Here is a 24,466-nt window from a genome sequence, read left to right as displayed (position 1 = left end):
GGTTTAATCTAGCACAGGAAATCAGTGGCACAGATACTGTTCCTCCTTTTGTACCACTTCCTTCTGTTGCAGGGCCTTGTTACCTTGCTGCGTCTGTGCTTGCTTTGCTGTAGAGGCTTGAGACTGCAAACTTCAGCCTGTGCCACCAAAAGGCCACTGACCCATTCTCCAAGAAAAGCACTTTAACAAATCACATTTTGTAATCTTTGCTCTTTTCCCCATAGTGTATCAGAGTTTTACTACTATTCTCTTTTTTTCAGTTCTGTCAATACAGAGAAACCAGGCTAAAATGGAATCAAGTAGGACCAAGAAAAGGTTCTGACTTAAATAATTTTCCTTTTTATAGGGGGAGTAACCCATCCCTTTTACTCTGCTTGGTGCTTATGCCCCCCAGGCCTTTTCTCTACTTGCTTTTCACACCCGGCATGTATACGTGCACAAAAATAAGCAATTACTTCTTGTGATATATACTGTCCTTTCATGGCATTGGATTAAGTGAGCAAGGCTCACAAAGTCTTAATACTGGATTTAGTGGATTTAGTTGGTCTACAAGGTGGAAATCTTTTACAGTTTCCATCTTAAATAGGTTTCACTGTATAGGACTGTATTTAAGAACTCTTTAAAAACTACTTGACATGATGAAGAATGTCTTGCTTTAAAAATCTTGTCTAACGTGATCCCAACTACCTAGTTAGTCTCTCTTGCATTTGAAATCTTGTCTAACTTTATCCCAAATACATAGTTGGTCCAGTAAAAGATGCCACCCTTAGAAATGCTTGCCTCTTACATAAACTTCACTTGACATTTCACATTTCTTTTTGCACTCTTTGTTACATTTATATTCTTACCTTTTAAATTTTTCACAGTCTCCACTAGATCATCCATCTCACCAAAGCTGTGTGTGTAGATCATCTGTTATGCTGGCTTTCCTTCATAGCATGTACATTCTCCTTTCTGATTATACAGGCATCTCACTAGCCTCTGTCTAGACTAGGTAGGGTTGGGGCACATGACAGACAGCCCTCTCAGCCAATGAGCAGCAAGGCATAGGGCCATATGACAAATAGCTTTTTCAACCAATCAGCAGTGAGGGGGAGAGCGGACAGGCCCCCTTAGCCAATCAGAGGCATGAGGGGCTGCTGTGATAAACCCACAAAAATGGTGCTTCTGCAATCAGCCTCCTGACTCGATTTGAATTGGTCCCTAGATATAAGTGACCTTTCCCAGTAACCCACTTACTTTAGCCAGTTTGACAGTGGTGAAGGGGGAGGACATCTGAAAGACTCCCTGATCCTCACAATTGACTGTCTTTTCCTTTGAAGTACAAGGTAATTATCTTGTATCACAAAAAAATCATGATAACTTTTCAGTCTTCCTTAAAAAATTACCTGTGTGATTTGACTTTGAGCTTTCATGGCAGTATATTTCACAAATTAACTTCATGCTGTTTTAAGTAGTATTTCTCTCTCTTGGTTCCAAAGTTCACTAATGTTGTCATAGTCAGATTTTACAAAGGGATTAAAAGGACATTCAAAAGTCTGGGCATTGCAACTCTGAATACCTCAGTCAAATCTCTACTATATTTATTATTTTTTGAGTTATTGCCATTTTTTTTGTAAGATGAGCTTTAGAACTGGATGCAGCCCTAGAGTTTTATGCAAGTCATCATTATAAATGGCAGGTCCTTTATGTCCTTTAAGGGCATGTCCAAACAAGCGTGGTTGTTCAATATGTGGTGCTACAAACATGTTTGCAGAGCTGCATACCACATCGTCCAGAGTTCTCCACGCTGCCCGAGTATGGGCCGCTCCATTTTTTTTGTTTCTGCAGGTTTTCTGACCCCTGGATATCCAGGAGTCAAAAAAAAAAATGTGGGAAAAAACCCTGAAGTAGCACACACTCGGGCAGCACATGCTACTAAAGCAAAGTGGACCACTTGAAGCTGTGCTGCGGCTGCCAGCCAGGTTTCACCCAGCAGGATCGCTGCGGCTGCAGCTTCAGGGGGACCCCAGGTAAGGCTGCTGGGGCCAGCACAGTGCTGGCCCCAGGCTCCCCTACCACCACCCAGGGCAACCTTGTCACACACCAAAGCTCACATAGCACAGCTGTTCCCCAGGGACAAGAAGTGGTGGTGCAAGGTACACAACCACTACTTGTCCCCAGGGAACCAGATGTCCACGGACTTCTGGATGCGCCCTAAGAGTGCTGTTTTTAATGAGACTTCTGTCAATAGGGGTACATTTTGAGTGACATAATACCATAAAGACTGTTAAACTCTTCCCCCCCCCCCCCCCCCAGCTTGTCATCTTTCCTTTCCTTAAATTGCCAGTCTTTCTTACAGGTTAGTTGGCGGGTGGGGGGGCATTAATGTTCTGTTTTGGGAGTTTTTTTGTTGTTGGGGGGTTTTTTGCCTGGAACTGACTGAAGCATTAAAAGGTTGAATTTTTTTTCTTATTATTAATTTTAACCATACAAGAAAGAGAATGTTTTTCTCCATTGTTCAGCTGTATATCACAAACTTGGCAAACAGTAGTGCATCACTAATAATGGCTGCTTGCAGACGTTAACCCCCCCTCCCCCCAGCGCTTTAAACTCTGTACACTTCTTCACTGAGCTCAGCACATGCCCAGAAGAAGCAATGCTTTAGCTGGACCTGGCTTGCCTAATGTCATAGTTTCATACTAGTCAGGGGTCAGAAGGGACCTGAATAGATCATCTAGTCTAACCTCCCGGCACTGGTTGGAGCACACGCTGGGGAACACCCAGACAGGTGTTCATCTAACCTCTTTTTCAAATTTACCCAAGGTAGGAGCGAGGACCACTTCCCTAGGAAGGTGGTTCCAGATCCTAGCCACCCTAACAGTGAAATAGTGCCTCCTAATCTCTAACCTGAACCTATTCTTCAGCAGCTTCTGGCCATTGTTCCTCGTCACCCCAGGTGCTGCTGAGGGGAATAGGACCCTTCCTATTTGCTGCTGATCTCCCCTAATGAGTTTGTAGGCAGCCACCAAATGCCCCCTCAGCCTCTGTTTGCTGAGGCTGAACAGGTTCAGGTCCCACAGCCTCTCCTCATAGGGTCTGCCCTGTTGCTCTCTCACCAAGCGGGTGGCCCTCCTCTGAACCCTCTCAAGGCAGGCCACATCCTTTTTAAAGTGTGGTGCCTAGAACTGGATGCAGTACTCCAGTTGAGGCCGGACCAATGTCGCATAGAGGGGGAGTATCACCTCTCTAGACTGGCTTGAGATGTCTCTTTGGATGCATGACAAGGTGCGGTTGGCTTTGCTGGCTGTGGTCTGGCATTGGCGGCTCATGTTCATCTTGGAGTCATTAATGACTCCAAGATCCTTTTCCGCCTCTGTGCTCTCAAGGGGGAGCTCCCCAGCCTGTATGTATGCCATGGATTCCTTCTCCTCAGGTGCAGCACCCTGCATTTATCTACATTGAAGCCCATCCTATTACCATCCGCCCACTTCTGTAGTCTGTCTAAGTCTAATTGCAGCCTCTCTCTCCCTTCGAGCATGCCTACTTCTCCCCACATCTTGGTGTCATCGGCAAACTTAGACAACATTTTTTTCTACTCTCTCGTCCAAGTCGCTGATGAAGATTTTGAACAGTGTAGGCCCTAGGACTGAGCCCTGGGGGACCCCACTGTTCGCATCCTGCCAGGTCGAGTATGACCTGTTCACCACCACTCTCTGGGTGTGCCCCATCAGCCAATTTTTGACCCATCCAACTGTGTAGGCATCAGTGCCACAGTCGCTCAATTTATAAATGAGAATGGGGTGAGAGACAGTGTCAAAGGCCTTCTTAAAGTCCAGAAAGACTACGTCCACGGCGACACCATCCAGGGATTTAGTTACCTGGTTATAAAAGGCCATCAGGTTGGTCAGGCAGGACCTGCCTTTGATGAACCCATGTTGATTTCTGATGGGCATGATCTCCCCTGCTGGCCCCCCACAGATGTGATCCTTGATAATTTTTTCAAGGATTTTTCTCAAGACCGATGTGAGGCTTATGGGCCTATAGTTACCTGGGTCCTCCGTTCTCCCTTTCTTATAGATGGGGACCACATTAGCTAGTTTCCAATCTCCAGACACCTGTCCCGTGGACCACGATTGCTTGTACAGCCAGGCCAAGGGCACAGCGGTGAACCCCGTCAGCCAATGTCTATATAGATCAGGTGCTTTAGTGGGGTTTTTCTGGCACTTATATCTAATAGTTGATTGAATCAGCTTTAGCTAAAAGTGCCAAAAAGCTCTGCAGAAGTATCCGATCTATACAGATGCTGCGAAGCTGGGTCAAACTTGCACGCTGATTCTTAAGGTAAAGCAGTTTGGGGGGTAGGGGGGGTTTAACATCTGCAAGCAGCCATAGTGTTCAGTAACTCAGTTACCCAAGAACACAGAACTGTTACATAGATGTTACAAGAAATCTGTGTCCCTGCATGTACAAGTGATTCCATGAGACTGCAACTGCAGTTACAGTATTACATAAGTTTAATGAAAGATGCAACTATCCTGTATGCTTGAACGTCACCTGCTAAGATAGATCTCTCAAATTTCTTGGCTTCAGATTTTGGCAAGAAGCCATTTACGCAGTAAGGGTATTTTTACAGAAATAAAACTATCACCATGCTATTAGGAACCCTTTGCATCACCTAAAAACACTGTCCTGCTTTACGTTAGTAACCTTGGATCAGGTTTTGTGAACCTTTTTCTCTGCTTCTCTCCAGTGTTTCTTAATTTTTTATAGCTGATATCTACTGGTGTATTAAAAGATTACAATTGAAGATTTCCTCAGGAGAAAAAAAATATATTTATTTATTGATTTGCATAGCTGGATGCTGTTGGGTAAGACAGAAAAACTAGGGAATGGGTTTATTTTTATGAATGTTCCTCCAATAGGCAGGTCTCCAGCCTATAGAGGTGTGGATTAGAGATGGTTGGTCAGGCTGGCTTCTCAAACCTGTTCATTCTTGTCCATTTTTTTGTTTGTTAGTTTAATATGATGTATTAATGCATCCAGTTTAAATAACAAATTTATCATTTGAAGATGCATCCAATTCCTTAAAAAAATGGGTATTCATCTCTTATCAGTAGTGCTCCTTCAGCCCAAGTTAGCATCCACAGAAGTCTTGTGTTCTTCTCTTCATTTCAGTCTCTGACAGTTCCTTTATGTTTCAGTTGATGTTAAACTTTTGTCCATCTTCATCTCTATGTAACATGCCTAATAATTCAGCCCTTCTTTTTTGTCAGAACTCTGCATAATACAAAGCTCACTATTTTATACTCCTCTCTATTTTTACATTTTGAATTCATTCCAAATTTGTTCTTAACTCTTAGGCGTGTCCATTCTTTGGAGGCAGTACTTGTGGAAGGTGACCAACATCGTAATGTTTAACTAAAGCTGATGGAAGGCAGTATCTTGAACAATCAGCACATTGTCTGCTTTGTCTGAATTCAAAAGGGCAAGGCCTGTAAATCAGAATGTATTCCTTAACTGTAATTTACTATATGTCAAATATGCATTAAGTAAGTTTATATTAAGTACAGTATTATGTAAAGCTATAGTACCTTTCTCTAGATCTAAAAGATATTTAGATATTTAACTGGATTCTTGGGTAATGATTCAATAGGCCATTTGTACCTACTCCATGCATGACAAATGTTTTGATAATAGAAGCTTTGTGGCTGTTAACCATACAAAATGCTTTCATGATAATAATATAAGCTCCAAGACCAGTTCTGTTTTGATAATATTGACCCATTTTGCTAGACACATACTATTAGGGTATAGCTTCTGTTGTGCTAGGGTTGTACAATGATGAACAAAAAGTTTTATAATCCAAGACAACAAGCAGATTTCCTAATTTCTTGACAAGAGAAGTGAGATTGCTAGTACTCTAGTGATGCCTGCTTGCCCAGTATCCCAAGGCTGTGTTCCCATGGTTTAAAAGAATAAACTGCTTTTTGCTGTCCATTCTGTACTGTATTTAGTTGTAATACGTGTTCAGATTTCTATTATAATTATAAATAACTTACTAAAACTTTTGTTCTTGTTTAATTTTTTTCTTCCCACCTCCCCTCTTGCTTTCTGTAATACATTATGGTATAACTCATTATTTCTAGGACCTGTGGTACTTCTCTCCCCTCCATTTTTCCCCTCTTCTTTTTCTTTATCCTATTTTATCCCCAAATCCTACTTTATGAACTGTTTTGCCACCCCTCCCTGTCCATCAGCACCATCTTCATTGCCTTATCTACAGGACTTCGAAAGCCTAATTGTTACCCAACAGTAATTTTGGAGAGCCAAGCGAAGGTGAGAGGCCCAGCTGTTCAGAGACATGGTGCTGCCAAGAAGTCAAAACCCATGTATTTTGAGAGTACTTTTACTTTTGACAGGCTGCTATCTTTCCTCAGCAGCTCCACCAGTTGTAGCTAGTGCCCAATAAATTAATGAAGGTGAAAGGCTATTCTTGAACACAGAAATTGAACTTCAGGAGTTTCTGAACTTTCACCTTTTTACCTTTTCTACCTGTTCATTTTTTTAATACACTCATATTCTTTTGATTGACCTTCTCTTTCCCTTAATGCAAGTGAAAGAGGACTTTTCTTTTTTGTTTGTTTTTTTAGACTAGATACATCTTTCTAGAAAAATAAGCATATTATTCTACTCTTCCACCTTATCCTAGTGTTCCCATTTATTTCTGTTATTGTTAGTACTAGGTGTTCTTTGTACTTGGCTGTCATCCTGAGTTTCCTCCTCAGATTAAAGATACCAGACTACAGAGAGAAACTCCATAGTGAGATACCAAAATGGAACATAGGAACAGTTTATTTCTACCAGTGGAAATTTGTGAGAATTTCTGAAAAATTTTCTCTTGTAGAAATCTTTCCAGGCAAGGGGGCAAATAGGTGTTCGGCCTGCAGGCAACCCCTTCTCCTCTGCTTTCCTCACCTTCACAAGACTGGGACCCAGTTGGGAGAGTGGGTTAAGGGGACAAGGAGCGGCTGCTCCTCTCCCTGGTGCCCAGAAGCCAAATGGACATAGAAGCTTGGCAACTTCATGCCCTTTATTTCCTGGACCGAGGACCATTGTTGAGGGAGAAGGGCTTTTGCACTGCTGCTCCAGTCCAGTGTTCCCAATCTGTTCTCCCAGTCATGTAGTCCCCAATCTGGAGCATTTCTGTGTTGCTTTGCTTCTCTCCTGGATCAGACTAGGAGAGGAACAGACAAGCATTCACTCTTGTGAGAGAGTTTCTTGCAAGGAAGATCTCCCAGCTAGACATCTGAAAGATCTTTCTCTTGGAAGGAGGAGAGCCTATTGAGTTCTGGCTTAGCCCCTACCAGGCTTCAGGCTCCTGGCCTTCTCCGCTCTTCCCCAGGCACTGAGGCCTCTGATGCCAGGATCTGTCCTTCCCCAAGTGCTGGGGCCAACACACTGGCTGGCTATAACTTAGTCCTCTAAGCCTTTGTAGTTTGTAGATGGGGATAAGTAGGGACAAATGAGATTCTGAATCTACATGCACTGGGGGAAATGGAGTTACACTTTGAATTTCTTCAGAAGGGTAGTTTGGTTGTAATCCCTGGTGACTGAAGTATTTAATAATGTGTATGTATATAAACCAAGGTACAACAGCAGCTGGTAATCATTCTACAACACTTAACCTGGATTTTCAGCTAGAATGTGCAAGTGGAGAGTTAGTGGTCCCATGAATTAAATTGCAAAGTAGCATTAGCTTTAGATTCCCAGCACAAGTGTGTTTGCAGGGACATGGGTTGGCATTTTATTCAGATTTACTGTGGTATAAGGCAGTAGATTGATAGAATATGGTACAAGATGCTTCATGGGCCTTTTTTTTTTTTTTTTTTTTTTTAAAGTGATTGAGTCTGAATGGATGGAAGAAATTGTTCAACTTCTGTCTAGGAGCTAAAGATTTTTAGATAGTTGTCTTCTTGAACAAAGAATTTAACAGGGCACCTTCCAAAGGTTTGACCTGATTCACCTAGAGAATTTGGGATAAAATGTTGACCTGTTAACCTTTTAATTTTTTACTTTTAATTCTGATACAAGCACAATATGAGCATAGGACTGGAAGGGATCTGCCATGCCGCTGGGTATTTATACATGTGCTCTGTGAGGTGGGGGGAGGAAGGGGCTTTAATTAGACAGGCTCTAAGAGCCACTCTAATTCAAGGACCCGGAGTGTCACATGTATCAGCGTCCCTGTGCTGCAAAACGGCAGGAGTGTTTTAATTAAAACTCATTCAAGCTTCAGTTAAAGCGTCCCCACCACCACTTTTCAGCATGGGGATGCTGATACACGGGATATTGGAATCTTATGGAGCACAGTGGTGGTTGCTACACTCAAGCTAACTTGATTAATTGAGTCTGCTCCTATGCGCTATAATTACAGCATGTCAGAACAGCCTTGATGCCCATGTATAGGTACCCATTACTGAGTCTAGTCCCTCTGCATTCACAGGCAGCTGTTTGCCCTGAAGTGTTCACAAGACTGTCTACTCTAACCCTCTGACACTGAAGTCACAAAGGGCCCTATTAAAAATCTCTATTTCATGCCAGAGGGGAGAAAAAGAAATGTGGGAAGACAAGGGCACTCCCAACGTGTGACCACTGCAGTGGCAGGAAATGTAGTAGGTTAAAGTATGTGCAGGTGATCTTAGGAAGACAGTTAACTGCACTGCAGAGAAAGGCAAAAAACTCTAAAGTCCTTGCCAATTTGACCTCAAGAGAAATTTCTTCTTGATCCCTGGAGTCTGGCAGTCGGATCACTCCTGAGTGCCTGAGCAAGACCTATTCTCCAGGCACTTTTAAGAGGTTTCTAAATACCAGTAAGAGTACCAGTGCATGCCAGCCAAATGTTTAGCTTTGTCCAATGTCCAGTGCTTCACGGGAAGGCAGAGGGAAAAGAAAGTTCCTCTTAAGCCATGGAATGCAGTGCTCTGTAAAGCTCACTTTGGGTACTAGAAATACTATAGCTGCCTTGGCATAGCATTCCACCTGGCCTTACTGACTGTGTTTCTCAATTTAAGGGATCTCTGCATTGTGCTGTGTAAACATCCCTTAATAGTTGTAAAAATACAAACAGCAGAAGGCTAATGAGAGAAATGGAATACTTAGGAATGATTCTTACATTTTTGGAATAAGGTTATATTAAGAAGCTTAGATATAAGATCAATAATATGACACACACATTTACTATTAGTGCTGGTTCTATAGGAACTTCTTATGATGAGGCATGCTTTTTCCTGTAAGACCAGCTTGCATGATGGCATGTGTAAATCAGAGTAGAGGGGGCTATGTTGCCAGAGGAATCAGATCAGCTTGTGCTGGGCTTCCTGTGCTCTTGCTCCATAAAGTAAACAGAAGTTCACCACTACATAGCAGCACAGATTGCTACCACCTTCCCTGTGGCCACTATTTGTGGCACAACTGGGGATATGATGCATGATCTTTGTGCTGCCATAAAAAAATTTATAGGGGCACAAAGGCAATGAAAAGCAACATGTTTCCACCCTCTGTCAAGATTATTATTTAAGCAATTTAATGGTTAACTTGCATTTAATCACTGTCTTACTTTTTTACATTGATGTTAGAAAAATGTGAATGAAATGTTTTTATTAAGTGATTTACTTTTTTGTAAGCTGTATTTGCGTAGAAATTGGAATTCATTAAATTGCTCAAATAACAATTTAAAATGTGTGTTTGTTAGTTAAATAATTCTATCACAGAAATGCTGGATATACAGCATATGAAAGAAAAGTGAGCTTATCAAGCATGATCTGTATTTTAAAACTGACTTATTAAACACAGTAAATCTTATCTGCAATTAATAAATTAACCTGAATAGAGCTTTTCAAGATTTTAAAACTAGCAGATCTCATCCTTCCACCCTGTTTTTATTCATAATTTGGAAGAAGATAACAGCATTTCCTGTTCTTTCAACTCCTAATTAACTTCTTGATCATCAAATAGTAGGGTTGGAAGGAACTCTGAAGGTCACCTAGTTTAACCCTCCTCTTCAAGGCAGGATTGTCCCTAACTAAATCAAGTGTCTGTCCAACCTACTTTTGAAAACTTCTAGAAATGGAGATTCTACAACCTGTATGGGCAGCCTGTTCCAATGCTTAACTGTCCCTGTAGCTAAAAAAAATTCTAATATCCAAGCACAAGAAATGTAGGTTGAAATTTTAGATCATTGTTCCTTATCCTGTCCCACATGGCCACAAAGGACAGTCCAGCTGCTTTACAACTGCCCTTCAGTTATTTGAAACGCATCCTATCCTGGGTCTTCTCTTCTCCAGACTAAACTATTCTAGTTCTTTCAGACTTTCCTTATAAGTCATGCTTTGCAGGCTGCTAATCATTTTTGTCACTCTCTGCTGGACTCCCACCTCTTTCTTGAAGTTAGGGGCCCAGAACCGGAAGCAATACTCCAGGTGGGGCCTCACCAATGTCAAACAGAGGAACAAAATCACTTTCTTGGAAGTGATGCTCCTATTAATACAGCCTGGTCTACTATTGGCCTTTTTTGTAACAAGTATTTAATGTTGGCTCATACTCAGTTTATCGTCCACTGTAAGCTCTCTGGTCCTTTTCTGTAGTATGGAGGCCTAGCCTGTCATTCCCCAGTCTGTATTTGTGAATGCAGTTACTTTCTCAAGTGCAGGATTTTACTCTTGTCATTACCGAATTGCATTTGATTGATTTCAGACCATAATGACCTGGATAAACTAGAGAAATGGATCCTAGCCCTATTCTCCAGAGTTTCTACACCTCCACCCAACTTGAATCATCTGAAAATCTGCTAAGTGTATATTTAGTCCCATCCTCCAAATTCTTGGCATGTACTTCAATATATTAAATAATACCGGACTCAGGACAGATCCCCTAGGAGACCTCACTCAATACCTCGTTGCAACTAGAAACTGCGCCAGATTTTGCCTGTCCCTGGTCTATCCTGTTCTTCCACTAGTCTAGGCTGTTTTTCTTACCCTTATTTACCAGGGTAAAGGACTTACTTGAGAAGTGACAAAGTAGAAATGAAACACTGAAAATGTTACCACTCTTGAGTCTTATGTAAATCTTCCATATCTGTGGGACATAAAATGCCAGAGGAAGCATTTTGGATATGGAATAGAATTTTAGAAGATAGTATGACCCAAGTATTTCTTGGCAGATATTCATTAGCAATTTGTAACACACTTAACATTTCTACTACCCTTGACTCCTCTTTTTTGGAAACATGCTAGACTTGACAAAAATGTGAAAGGAAGAGTATAAGTATATTATCCATCATTGTGCACCCTTTCTTTTTGTATTTTCAAATATGTTATACACTGATGCATCTGTTTTGACTAAAGTAAATCATATACTTTATAGATGTCATATTTAATGTGTCTGATTATTTGTGAAAACTTTTATAACAATTCAAATTACTGATATCTTCAACCAATATTACCACTCTCCAGGCTAAATGTAAGAACAGAATTAGCAGAGCTATCTAAATGAAAGTGAAGTAGTTGAGAAGCACTGTAACTACTTGGGCCCTGAGCCTCATAGGGCTTTAGGCAATAAACTCCTATCAAATCCATTGATTTAGATATACTGTAAAATGCTGTTAGTAGTCTTACTGATAATAGCATGAACATAGATTTTGCTTTAATAGGCCTAATTTTTTAAAAGTATTTTAATATAACTTTTCTGGAAATGTTGCAGTCCATTTCACCACTATTTTCTTTTTCTTAGACTTTCAAATTCCTCCTGCCCCTTGCCTTTTTCTGTAAAAGATTGGAGAAAGCTTTTTCCAGCCTACAACCTAATAGGTTATGTTTAAAGCAGATCCCTGAAAATCTCAATTGGGATGTAACTAATTTTGTAGCTTAATGATTTATTTGGACTCTTAACTATAGTTTTGTGAGGACAGTGGGAATAGTTATTTGTATTTCTTCTCTGTGTGTACAGAGTTTTATTGGGACCCATTCTGTTCCCATGGGGAGTTGGAAACTTTGTGGAGATTTCTTACATGTGCATACTAAGGAATTTCTAGTTTTTATTGAAGAAAATTCATTTAATTCTTAAAGAAAATCTTAATGGTGTTTCTTAACTCCTTTTTCCAACGATGTGAAGTTTCAAGTGGTAGACCTAGAGACTTGAAGACCTTTCTGGCTTTTAATCCAAACATGCTTTGTGTTTTTGTGCTTCTTCCCATCTATTTACTTAATCTTACTGAGGATAGTGAAGGATAGTTACTGGATGTGAATTACTATAGAAATGTTTTAAATAATTTTCTATCTCCAGAGAATTTCAGCATAATGCTCTTTTCATATGGTCTTGCCTTTCCTGGACATTAATAATATGTATATAGTGTTTGTATTTGACAGGTATACATGGTTGCTCAAATTTAATTAATTTCCAATACTAGGAAACAATGCCTGTTATAAAATCTTTAATATCAGATAGATATGTAACTTGTTTCATTTCTCTGAAGAGTCCAGTTCCTCTGAGTTGGTGGCAAACTTGCTCCTCTCTTTTTCCAATTAAAAGAACTCGTCGTAAATGCAGCAGTTGAAGCAGCATTTAATTTTATAGTTTATTGGCAGAAAACTTGATGTAGTTTCCCATGACCCTCTGAAACAAAAGCTGACTGTTTCAAAAGGAATTCATTTGTATACTAAAAATACAGAGTGAAACAATTTCTTTTTTTTGCAGATTCTGCAAATTGACACCAGAGCTAGTTCTTTCTTTTTGTGCCCTTTAAATTCTACTACATGATAATACAGCAACAAAAAGTTACATTAGAGAAGCTGATGTGTTAAGTGAGGCTTCTGTAGAAAGCCTTTGTTTCCCCCTACCCATATGAAATGAATGTGAATGGGATGTAAAAGTTTCACTATAGATTCATATGGTGCCACATTTAATGTTACTTGTCTCATAGCTGTTTCTTTTTAAAAAACTGACATAAGCCATATGACAAGCCAGTTCTGTGTATGAATTCAGTTTATGTAACTGATTGCTATTTTGAAATATACCTCTTTTCTTCATCATGTTAATAAAAAAAGAAATCACTGTACAAAGTACACTGAGATTTATCAGGTTTTTCACATTAAATAACCAAATCAATTGTTGTTCCATCAAAGTAACACCTTTGGATGTGCAAATGCAGATTTCTGACATAAATTGGAAGACTGAGAAAGGAATATTGTTCTTAAAAGAGTTCAAGTAATGGATACATGTCACCTAATTTTCTCTTGGGAAATTGGGTTCTTGACCTTCCGTTAGATAGTCTTAGATAGTGGTACTTAAGCATGTTATGTTCTTCTGATACCTTCTTCCACCTATTCTTCAGTTGAAGCGTTGTAGACCCATGGCTAGGGCCTGGGAAGGCTTATTATAGTGGCTACCTGTACTCACCATGTCACAGCACCATCAAAGGATATATGTGGCTTTTCAGGAGGAAACGCATTGCCATCTGCCGTCTTTACCACATCCTGGTGGTGCTGCCACTACTTGGTCTGCAGCTGCTTATTCGTCAGAGTTACCCCTGCTAATTTCACAGGTAACCTTCCCTGAAGGTCATTCCACTATCTGCCACCTGTGGACATGGTGGGTAGCAGTATAGTTCTGCCCCACAGAGGCTGCAGTGAGGCATGATCCCCAGTTGTCTTGGTCTCTTTGCCATTGGATCAAGAACCCATTCTGTCAGTCATGTAGAAACTGATGTGCAGCAGCTTCTCCATGGTAAAAGAAGTTGCACATGGGTGTCTTCCATAAAAACAACTTTTCCTGCACATTCCTCAAGCCTTTTGGTGACCAGCTGTTGGCAATGGGAGCAGGATTGTGAAGTCTGGAAACTCCTAGTCATCAACTGGCATGAAAGCAGCAGTTACAAGAAGGTCATCTAGCACTAAGATGAGACAGGAGTGTGATTCAGCAGCTATAACTAACTGAGCAGCCTTCTTCAGGATCCTCTCTGCTCACCCCACATAGGGATCCTTTTCTAACCCCCTCCCTAAATATAGCCTGCCTAATACAGTATTCTGTATTTCCTTCTGACTGCATAACCATGTCCTGTGGGATCACTTTTACTACAATCAAAAATACCAGCAAAGGTGCACCATAGTTTTTGGGATTTGGAACATCAAGATCCTCATGGACAGCCATAATAATGAACTTCCAAGGCACCACACTGGAATTGTGGCCTGAAAACTTAGGCAACACACCATCAATGAGTGAGGCCTGGCAAGTGGGAGGTGGGCAGCTCAAAGAACACGGAGGCAGCTATACCTTCTTCTGGAAAAGTAAGCAGGAAGGAGAATGCTGACTTTGTGGAGTTGGTTTTGCCATTAAGAATGAACTCATAAACCAATTCAGTGAGTTCCCTATCAGAATGCATGAGTGCCTTATGAGTCTCCATCTTAAACTGGAGGGGAGCCAACTCCAATGGCATCCTCCTCTTGACCAAATGTGCGGAACAAGGACTCAACGTCACCAACACACCTGTGTGCCATGCTGCTAATTTGCAGTGTGGTGGGTTTTATAGAAACCAGAAGATACTGGTGTAAAAAAAACCTGCTAAAAAAAGTGGCACAGTGTTCGTGGCAGCAGTGTGGACCACCAGAAACTGGTGCCTGGCTAGCCAGAGCCACATTTTGGCTGCTGGCTAGGCTCTGAGCAGCTGCTTTGGCACTGATGCTGCTGCCCCAGGAGGCCTGTGCTGGGGTTGATGTGTGGTTTGCAGTGCCTTAATTAGCTTTACAATGCCACAAACCACGTGTGCACACTCGTGGGGATGTGCCCCTAAAGCAGGGGCAGGCAGTTATTTTGGCGGGAGAGCCCCTTTCTGAGTGTTGGCAATCTGGAGGTCCTCGTGGGTAGCTCCATCAACAGGTGCCCTGCCCCCTGGTTGCTATCTTTGACCTGGAAGTCCCGCCCCCTAACCTCTGTGCATTGCCACCAGAAGTCCCTCCCCTTGCCTCCAGAAATACCCCTTTCAGCAAGGGGTTTTGCCATCTTGGAACCAGAAAAATACCAAATTATATTCTAAAAAAGAAACATCTAAAACATACATTGATTTGATTTCAAAAAATATTTTTGTCTTGGTTTACATGTGTTTCTGTAGTGTACACAGAGGAGATTGTATATAATAGCTTAAAATGAAGTCTTACTTTTCTATATTATGGGGGTGGTGGGTATAGGTTTGTCAGGGTCTGTGGCTGTGTGGATATGTTGGGTGGGTGTGTCTGTGGAGGTGGATATGTGTGGGGGTGTGAGTGTGGTGTGAGGGAGCATGTGGGGGGGTGGATATGTGGGGTGTGGGTGGGTATGGGGCTTGTGGGGAGTGTGAGGGTGGCTGGGATGTGTGAGGGGGTATGGGTACGGGGTCTGTATGTATGGCAGAGAGTCCCTCCCTAGCGGTGCAGCCCCTTGCTCCCAGGTCCAGTGATGCAGCTGGAAGCCACATGGTCCTGGAGTAGTGCAAGGGCAGAAAGACAGGGAAATGGCTGGGAGTGGGGCAGGGCTGGACTCCTGCCACCGGCTCCTCCTGGGTCCTACTGCCCCTGGTTCCTGTCACCTTTGAAAAATATTTTCTAAATATTTTAGGGCTCCTGTGGGCTGGATAGAACGGTCTGGCAGGCCATATTCGGCCTGCCCACCCCTGCCCTAAAGGTTGCTGGAAATGCTAGCTGCTAGAACTGGTGGATTTGGATCATTTTGTATAATGTGGGTGCCTGAATTCTACCCAAGATATATTTAGGTCTGTAGCTTACTGATTCGACTCTAAATGCCAAAAGTAAAATCATCAGCCACTGAATTCCCCAGTGGCTGTATTCCAACCCAGCTTCTGCAACTGCACATGGTTGAGATGCAGTGAAAATACTGTCTGTGCTACACTGGAGAGGCTATTGAAAGGGCTTTTATAGTAGGTCTCTTCAAAACAGTGGGTGGCAAAGATTGATAGAGTTGAGTATATGGCCAGTATATCTGCTCTCTCAGTTTCTGTATTAGAGAATCTACCTCTGCCCACGTCTCCTCCATAGAGCAAGTAAGTTCTATTCCGGAAAACCAAAATAGCCACTCAAAGTAACAAGCCTTTTTTTATCTCTCTTTTTTTTAACTCAGGGGAAATAGAGATTGGTTTACATAAATGAAATTCCAACTTCTCCAACTTCTCTAGGCAACTATTATAATTTTGAAATATTTGGCAGTCCAGTGCCCTAGACTGAGTATAGGGAGAGAATATATATTAAAACCATTAACAGGTTTCTTATTATCTGCCTCTTTTTTTTTTTTTCCTTTGGTCAACAAACAGGCTTCAGTTCCTTTCTTTCTTTCTTTTTTTTTTAATATTGCTAAAAGTAGCAGGCGGCTGCCAGCCAGTGTATTTAATATTTAAAATACAGCTTACCCAGAACTGTAAATTTAAAAAAATCCAAGAACAATGACACTTCCAATCTAAGCTAACATAGTGTCTTTTGCCATGACAGTTTTTGTTTTTGGGCTGTGTAGTTTCACATTTTCTGTGTAGTGTTCACCTATACCAGGTCTCAGACATTAAACTACACAAGTAATCCATTTGTGGTAAAACACTCAATATTTTGTTAGCAACTAATTTACATAGTTTCTTTATGCAGCCCTTTTAACAGTCACTGGGATTATGATATTTGAATAAAAGCTAAGCATTGTATCCAGAATATGAAGATTAGCATTAACATGGAAATTTAAAAATAATATTAAACACTTAAATTATTTTTACAAGCAGTGAAACAGTGACTTTAAGGTTATATGACCCAGAAAGACTGTAGGTAAATAAGCTGAAACAGTCATTTTTCTTTTTTTTATTTAACGAATGGGAAAATTACATTCTTTTTAATTAAACAGGTTTACATGGATGATAATACAATGGATTATTTCTTTCACATTTTAGACTTTGTCCAGTAACTTCTGAAGTGTCACATAATTAAAAACAAATTACTGTTAACAAATATTGTCTCCCTGTCTAAAAGTTTGCTTGCATTTGAACTGTTTTCCTATTCGGTACTGTACTTGTATCTTTTGGTTGTATTTCCCACTGAAGAAGTTTTCGAATTGGAGGTGTCCTTTTTCTCATTGAATTCCATCTTCCCTCCCATTCTGTTATTGTACCTCTATTCTGTTAGTGACTGAGAGGTTGATAAATCTAGTATATCACAACCTGCAATATATAATGAATGTTCATAGTTTTCTTCCTTTGCTTTTCCAAATCAAATGTAGCACTTACAGCTTGTCACTTTTTTGTGGGTTGTAAGGTATTTGGTATGTCATATTAAGCCTTAGCTTCTCAAGAATAGGTATTTTTACGAAGTTTGAATTAAAATACTTCAGAAGTCTCCTCATTTTTATGACTAGAGAGAGCTGGAAAAAAGTAATACAAGGATACCCTAAACATCAAAATGCCAGATAACAGGGATGAAAAAATAAAAATATCTTTCTATTGTATGACTTAAGCCAGTCATGTCTTTTGGGGGGTTCAGTTCATGACAGTTGTGTTTGGCAAAACTGTACTCAGCTACTACTTTTGCATGAAGTTCTTGTTAGGAAAATTTTGTGTGTGAGCATGTGAAAATGTCACTGATAAACAGGTGAGGCGTTTTGAACCTATATAAGGCTGCTCCATACTAACTTCTTATCCCACAGCAAGCACAAAAAGATACTGTACTTTGAAATAGTTATTTGCTGTCTCTTTTTGTGCTTGTTCCCACCTTGTGCTTATTGTAGGATACTAAGCAGTGAGTATGGAAAAGCAAAACACCTCATCTTCCAGTAACACGTTCATGTGTCTGTATCTGGTATTATAGCAAATGTATTTGCCTTGTAAGATTGAGTGATGCTGGATGGGCTTTTTATAGGTTGAGAAAATAGGTTGAGAAAGTAACATGTTTTTCCTTCCTCCTTGACTTTAAAGGTCTTAAAATGGAATCCCTGGATAAAACAATCAATAGTTATCTGAATATTTGGCTTGGACCAAGAGGTAAGAAGTTCATCCTTTTAAATTACATGCATTGTGTACATATTGGAGCACAGGGAAGGAAGGCCAGTTCCTAAACACCAGTTTGAGCAAAATTGTGTTGTACCAACCAAGGTGTTCTTGACTCCACTGTGCTTTGGCTTATGGCTGAAGAGTGAGGAAGAAATACCCTTGGTACTTTATTTGAGCTAATAAAAAGATGCTATTTTTATAAGCAAGTATGCATCTGTTTATCAGTCTTAGGTAAAGGTTTTATTTAAAAAAATCTGTTCTTAAAATTTGCATTTTGAACTTCAATAATTGTTGTCTTATATATGTATAATTAGCTTGTTAAGTGTCTTCATTTTGGGAGTGTCTAGCTTTTGATAATATGTCATTTTTTTTGTCAGCTTGTCCAAATTACATTTGGCCTCATATTCTTCTTTTGTGTAAACCATTTTGCACCTGTAATACATTTGTTGAATTTTTTTATTATTTTCTGTTTGAACGGCAGTGACAAGAGGGACAGTAGTATTCCAGCTGACGAAACATTGTTTGATTACTAACATTTGAACATGTTAGTTTTGAAGAAGCTGATATTAACCTAATTTTTTTTCTCTAAACCAGAGGTTCCCAAATTTGTGTACCCCCTTCCAGATTTACCAGCTGTCCCATACTCCCAACCAGCTTACAGTTTATATTTTAACTCCTTAAATGCCAATTAGTATTATAATGAAAATTAAATTTGCCGTTATACAATTTCTCCTGTGTACCCCCCAGAGATGTCTTGCATACTGGGGTGTGCATGCCACAGTCTGGGAACCTTTGCGGCAGCAATGGGGGGGAGCAGGGTTGGGACGCCACAGCGGGGGGGCCACAACATGGCAGGGGGGAGGAACGGGCCCAATATGGGTTGGGGAAATAGCGGGTGCACTACGGCAGTGGGGGGAGGGGAAAAATGGGTCTGGGCCCCACACAGGGTGGGGGAAGGAGGACTGAGCCGGAGCCAGGGGAGAAGCCAGCCCACCACGGCAGGGGGAGTACTGGTCCTGGGCTGACCCAGTGACAGTGGGGGAACGGGAGGAGTGAGCTCAGACCTGATGGGTGGGGGTGGGGGTGGGGGAGGAGTGGGCCCGAGCCTGAGGGGAGGAAGAAGCTTGCTCCTCCCCTCCTCCAGGCCTGCTGCGCCACATCACCACTGCAGAGGGTTGGCATCTGCCCCAGCTGGGGTTCGGGCTTCCTGCCCCCCTCAGGCCTGGGCCCATCCTCCCCCACACCTCCTTTCCCCTCCGTCATCTCCAAGCCCACTCCTCCCATTCCCCCACCACCGCAGGGGTCATCCCTCCCTTTGCTGCGGTAGGCTGGCTTCTCCCTACCCTCAGACCCTGTCATTCCCTGCATCGGGCCTGGGCCCAGTCTTCCCCTCCCCCTGCCTCTGCAGCGGGGAGGCGGGGCATGCACCCGCACCCCAAGCAGCAGGAGGTAATGGGGGGGGCATGGGGCTCCATCCCCACAAACTCCACCCCCACCATTCCTGACGGGCGATTAGCTAATGTTTCTGTAAGTGCCTTCCTAGTCCAGTAAGTAACTTTTTTTATAGTTTCATAGTTTCTAGGGTCGAAAGGGACCTGAGCAGATCATCAAGTCCGACCCCCTGCCATGGCAGGAAAGAGTACTGGGGTCAAATGACCCCAGCAAGGTGTTCATCCAACCTCCTCTTAAAGACCCCCAGGGTAGGAGCCTGCACCACTTCGCTTGGAAGTTGGTTCCAGATTCTAGCCACCCTGACAGTGAAGTAGCACCTCCTGATGACTAATCTGAATTTACCCTCTGCCAGCTTGTGACTGCTATTCCTGGTCACTCCTGGCGGTGCTCGGGGGGAACAGGGACTCCCCCAGTGTGTGCTGGTCCCCTCTGACTAGTTTGTAACAGACCACTAGATCCCCCCTCCGCCTTCTCTTGTGGAGGCTGAACAGGTTCAGGTCCCTGAGCCTCTCCTCATAGGGCCTGCCCTGCTGCCCCCTGATCATGCGGGTGGCCTTCCTCTGGACCCTCTCCATACTTTCCACATCCCTCTTGAAGTGCGGCGCCCACAACTGGATGCAGTACTCCAACTGCGGCCTGACCAGTGCCACCTAGAGGGGGAGGATCACCTCCTTGGACCTGCTTGAGATGCATCTGTGGATGCATGACAAGATGCGGTTGACTTTCCTGACTGCACCCCCACACTGCCAGCCCATGTTCATTTATAAAAGGTCATTTGTTCTCTGGTATTTCCACACCAAATTTTTTCAGTTTTAATTTGTTAAAAATAGGTATTGTTTGCCAACCTTGTAACTCCTTGTGAATTGGCTAGTCACACTGAGCGATTACATTGTTGTGATTTATTGCTGATTTTTAAAAAGGTTCAAAGACAAAATTAGGAACATTTGTACAGACCCTGTGCCTCAAGATTAGTATTGGTGCTAATGTTACTGGAATATATGAAGCAATTCACTGCCCTTCATGTGCAAAAAGGAATCCAACTCACTCATTTTCTCTGACTGTTCAGAACAAGCATGGATTAAACAAGTACCAACATAATATGCCTATTACAATGAGGAGATACATTTTGAAAAGAGGTTTGCACTGATATTACAGTGGCTTTCAGGAAGACGATAACAAGTTTGGGAAACGACATGTTTTTACTCAGAATCTTCTTTCACTGTACATGCCAAAGATTATTAATTTTGATAGTATTACTTTATTCTGCAATAGATGGCTTAAAAAAGGAATATTTGCACTGCTAAAAAGGTTATGTGTACTTTGCTTAGGGATAGTATGCCTTGCCTTGCTGCACATATGTTTCATAATGAAACAAGTTTGCATGTGTAAAGCTTGTTCACCCTTATTACCTCAATATGTTCCAATCACATTGATTCATATTAGGCTATCATTTTACTAGATATTTATCAGGAAAATGTTTTTTCTGTTTGAAATATTTCCACTAAATCCTAATTTTTTGTGTTTTTTCATTCTGTTTCAGATCCTAGAGTCAAAGGGTGGTTTCTTCTGGATAACTATGCACCTACTTTTATCTTCTCTGTCTTGTACTTGGTAATTGTGTGGCTGGGACCAAAGTACATGCAGAATAAACAGCCATTCTCATGCAGGGGCATTCTAGTGGTCTATAACCTTGGACTTACGCTGCTGTCTCTTTATATGTTTTATGAGGTAGGCAAGAAGATTTTTTTTTCACTTTTGCAGTAGTCTGGTTAATTTCTGCTTAGGACACAAACCTGTCCGTTATGCATATTGTTTTCTTAGGCCTGGTAAAATTAACCGCAGAAATGTTAGGTACCATGCAAAATAGTAACTTAGAGACCAACTTATTCAAAAATGCATCAGCTTTAGTAGGCAACAGGTGCTATTCATCTGACAAATTAGGATGTTGCTAGCAAAAACTGATGTATTTCTAAGTGAGTTTATTTAAGGTGCCACCCTGCCCTGCCTTCTGCAGAAATGTTGCAACAGTTCTTCAGTGTCAGTTATCCAAAGAAAATAACCATTATTATTACAGTCCATGTTAGTACTTTCATTGCATTCATTGTATTAACCTCTACATGTGCAATAGCAAAATATGTTTGGAATTTGTATCTCTCCCTCAACACAGAATGAAAAAGGGAAAGCCGATTAACAGATCAAGAAATTCAAGCTAGGTAAACCTCTTCAGTAGTTCCTGCTTATTTATCCTAAAGAGACCCCTTATTAAACTGTTGTTGCTGATTTGCTCTGAGAACACAGCAACAAAACCAAATCTCAGGCAAGTTTGAAAATCAGTATTTTTGCATCTAGCATTTAGCCGTGCCTTAAACAAACATGTCACCAGAAACCAAAACATTTCATATTTAAAATAGAAAAGAAATGCCAGAAAAATCCTTCAAAGGTTATATTTAACAAAGTTAAGATTTCAAGTCCCACAATGCAATGTTGCTGTCTCTTAAATTGGAATTATATTTTTCAGATTAAAGTGTAAACACAAAGCTCTGTGGTAAGGTAAATCAGGATTTAGTCAGAAACTGAAACACGTAGATTTAATGTACAGTGTAATAAATTTTGCTTTTGTTGTAAAGATAAGTAATTTACTATGTTATACCCTAAACCCACCTCACCCCAATTAAAGTCAAAACTATTATTTTATTTTGACATTTGCTTCATAAATAGTATGGAGGCTTTTTCTTAACACCCTTACCTTTAGGGCCCCTTTTTCTTAATGCCCTTTTCTAAGCTTTCATGTTAGTTGAATATTCTAAATGTGTAAATATGACGCAGTTCCATTACTATGTATTGGCTGGTACTGGTTAGTTTAAATAGTCACTAACCATACTTGCAGTATCAACACAGAAGTCATGACAAACAGCTGCACAAGGGTAGATTTTTTTTCTGTCATTATACCAAGCATAGATAAAATCCTCTCTTGTAGTTTATCTTTTTCCATTCTGTTTTGTAACATGGTAAGCATATGGCTTCTTAACCTATTAACAAGTCTGCTTTTCTGTCTCTAATGTCACATTCCACAAATTTACAAAGAAAATTTCTCTTTAAAAACTTGTAAGAGTTTCTTCTCTTAAAATACATTCCTTTCATAGGAAACCATTCCGTATACTACAGTATATATATTATGCATTTTAAAAGTGGTAAAAGCCTTTGAACTTAATCAAGGCAGTCCAGCTGCTAACAAATTGTACAACCTTCTCCCCATTTATGTTCTGCTTGTCCCATTACCACTGCTAAATATATGCTTATATTTTTAAGATTTGCTTAGATTCCTTCTTGTGACTTGGGAAACAACCTTAAATTTACATAGTAAATGTGAGTTCTTTGTCTTGGTGGGAAATTTCATGTGTAGGCTAAATGATAGTGAAAAGTTCAGATATCGGTAAACTCTTATCTTGACTACTGTCTATACAATGCAAGTTACTTTTCAATGTTAATGTTACACCTAAATTATTTTATTTTTTGTGAAAATTCCCATTAGTAATTAGTAGAGTTCATTTAAATAAATCCACTGGAGAAGTTCTTAAATCCAGTTCTTAATTCCACTGGAAAAAATGCACATGTATACTCATATAACACTTAGTGTCCATGTTTATATTGTACCAAACTGCCAAATTTTAGGTAAATCAGTAAGATTCTGCCAACAAAATTCTGATCTCATAAGAACTTTCATTTGTAAGAACTGTTACTGACCCCATTTAGACTAGTTACATCATGTGCATGTTCACAGTTTGCTACAAGCTACTGCCATCTTAGAAAAGTTTAGGTAGTATGGATGAGCATTCAAAAATATTGTAAAGGATTCTTTAACACTAGAAATAACTGGTTGTTCCCTTGCTTCTAAAATACCATTTTCCAGTTGAATTCAACTTCTTAACTGTTGGGAAGAATTAAAGTTGGTACACTAGGTCCTTAGTCCACATAAGAATGAAAGTCATCTTTTAATAATTGTTGACTATTCCTTTATCTTGCTTTGCATTGGTGTGCAACTCCTCTTGACTGCTGTATAGTGTGAATTGTAGCTGTTGAATAGATTTATTTGCAGATGTTCAGTTATTGGGCTGATCCTGCTCCCTTTATTTCAGACCACTTTTGTAAGACATTAATGGGAGCAGAAACTATTCTTAGATGAAAAGAGCATCATTCTGGCTTTGAAATTTTAAGTGTGGATGCCAGGTGCCTTCAATTGAAACACTGTTGGGTCATTTTAAAAAGGATGTGACCATTGGATGTGGCCATTAGGGCTGTGCGAAGCTTCTGTCCCTGATTCAATTCGGTGGAGATTTGGCCCGATTCGGTGGCCAAATCTGACTCAAATCAGAGGACCCTTTAATCTCTCTGAATTGAATCAGAACCCTCCGAATCAATTTGGAAAGATACAATGACTTGGAGATAGACACAGACACAGTTTTAAATGTTTTTTCTACATATCTCAAGCTACCCTGCCCTGCCCCTGGGGCAAGGGGCTGGACTCGATGATCCTCTGAGATCCCTTCTAGCCCTAATGTCTATGAAATACCAGGTGGCTTGTGAATGCTGTGATGGTGGGGCGGATAAAACGTCCTACAAGAGTACGGAGGGGGTGGGGTCCACAGCATGCTTGGCAGCAGACCCAGAAGTGAACCAGAAGCAGTTCTGGTCCACTTCTGGGTCCGCCAGGGAGCACGCAGGGCACTCCCCACCCTGGCTCGATGACTGGTGCCTTCTGGGTCTGGGGGGCACCTGGGGTCCCCCTGCGGCTGATTAACGAGCTGGGGGGGCATGGGGGACCCTCCCTGTGTGCTTGGCGGCAGACCTGGAAGTGGACTTAGAGTACTTCTAGTCCACATCCAGGTTTGCTGCCAAGCACACAGGGGGGGCCCCCCCACACTTCTGTAGGACGCTCCATTCACACCAGTATCACATTGTTCATGAGACATGCCT

General features: G+C 41.1%; 1 protein-coding gene across 4 annotated transcripts in view; it reads left to right on the top strand.

The window, feature by feature from the left end:
* Positions 1 to 24,466, top strand: part of ELOVL5 (ELOVL fatty acid elongase 5) — a 55,755-nt gene that overhangs the window by 13,200 nt on the left and 18,089 nt on the right. For all 4 annotated transcript variants that reach the window (XM_090033766.1, XM_090033794.1, XM_090033775.1 and 1 more), the window contains exons 2-3: positions 17,966 to 18,031; positions 21,033 to 21,220. In XM_090033766.1, the coding sequence (XP_089889892.1) occupies positions 17,974 to 18,031; positions 21,033 to 21,220 (246 nt within the window). In that variant the 5' untranslated portion in view covers positions 17,966 to 17,973. The remainder of the gene's footprint in view (positions 1 to 17,965; positions 18,032 to 21,032; positions 21,221 to 24,466) is intronic.

The sequence above is a fragment of the Crocodylus siamensis genome, chromosome 1, assembly GCF_052110815.1.
Source record: "Crocodylus siamensis isolate JL-2025a chromosome 1, ASM5211081v1, whole genome shotgun sequence".
NCBI lineage: Eukaryota > Metazoa > Chordata > Crocodylia > Crocodylidae > Crocodylus > Crocodylus siamensis.
Note: the sequence above shows the minus strand (reverse complement) of the source record. Positions and strands in the feature narration are given on the sequence as shown.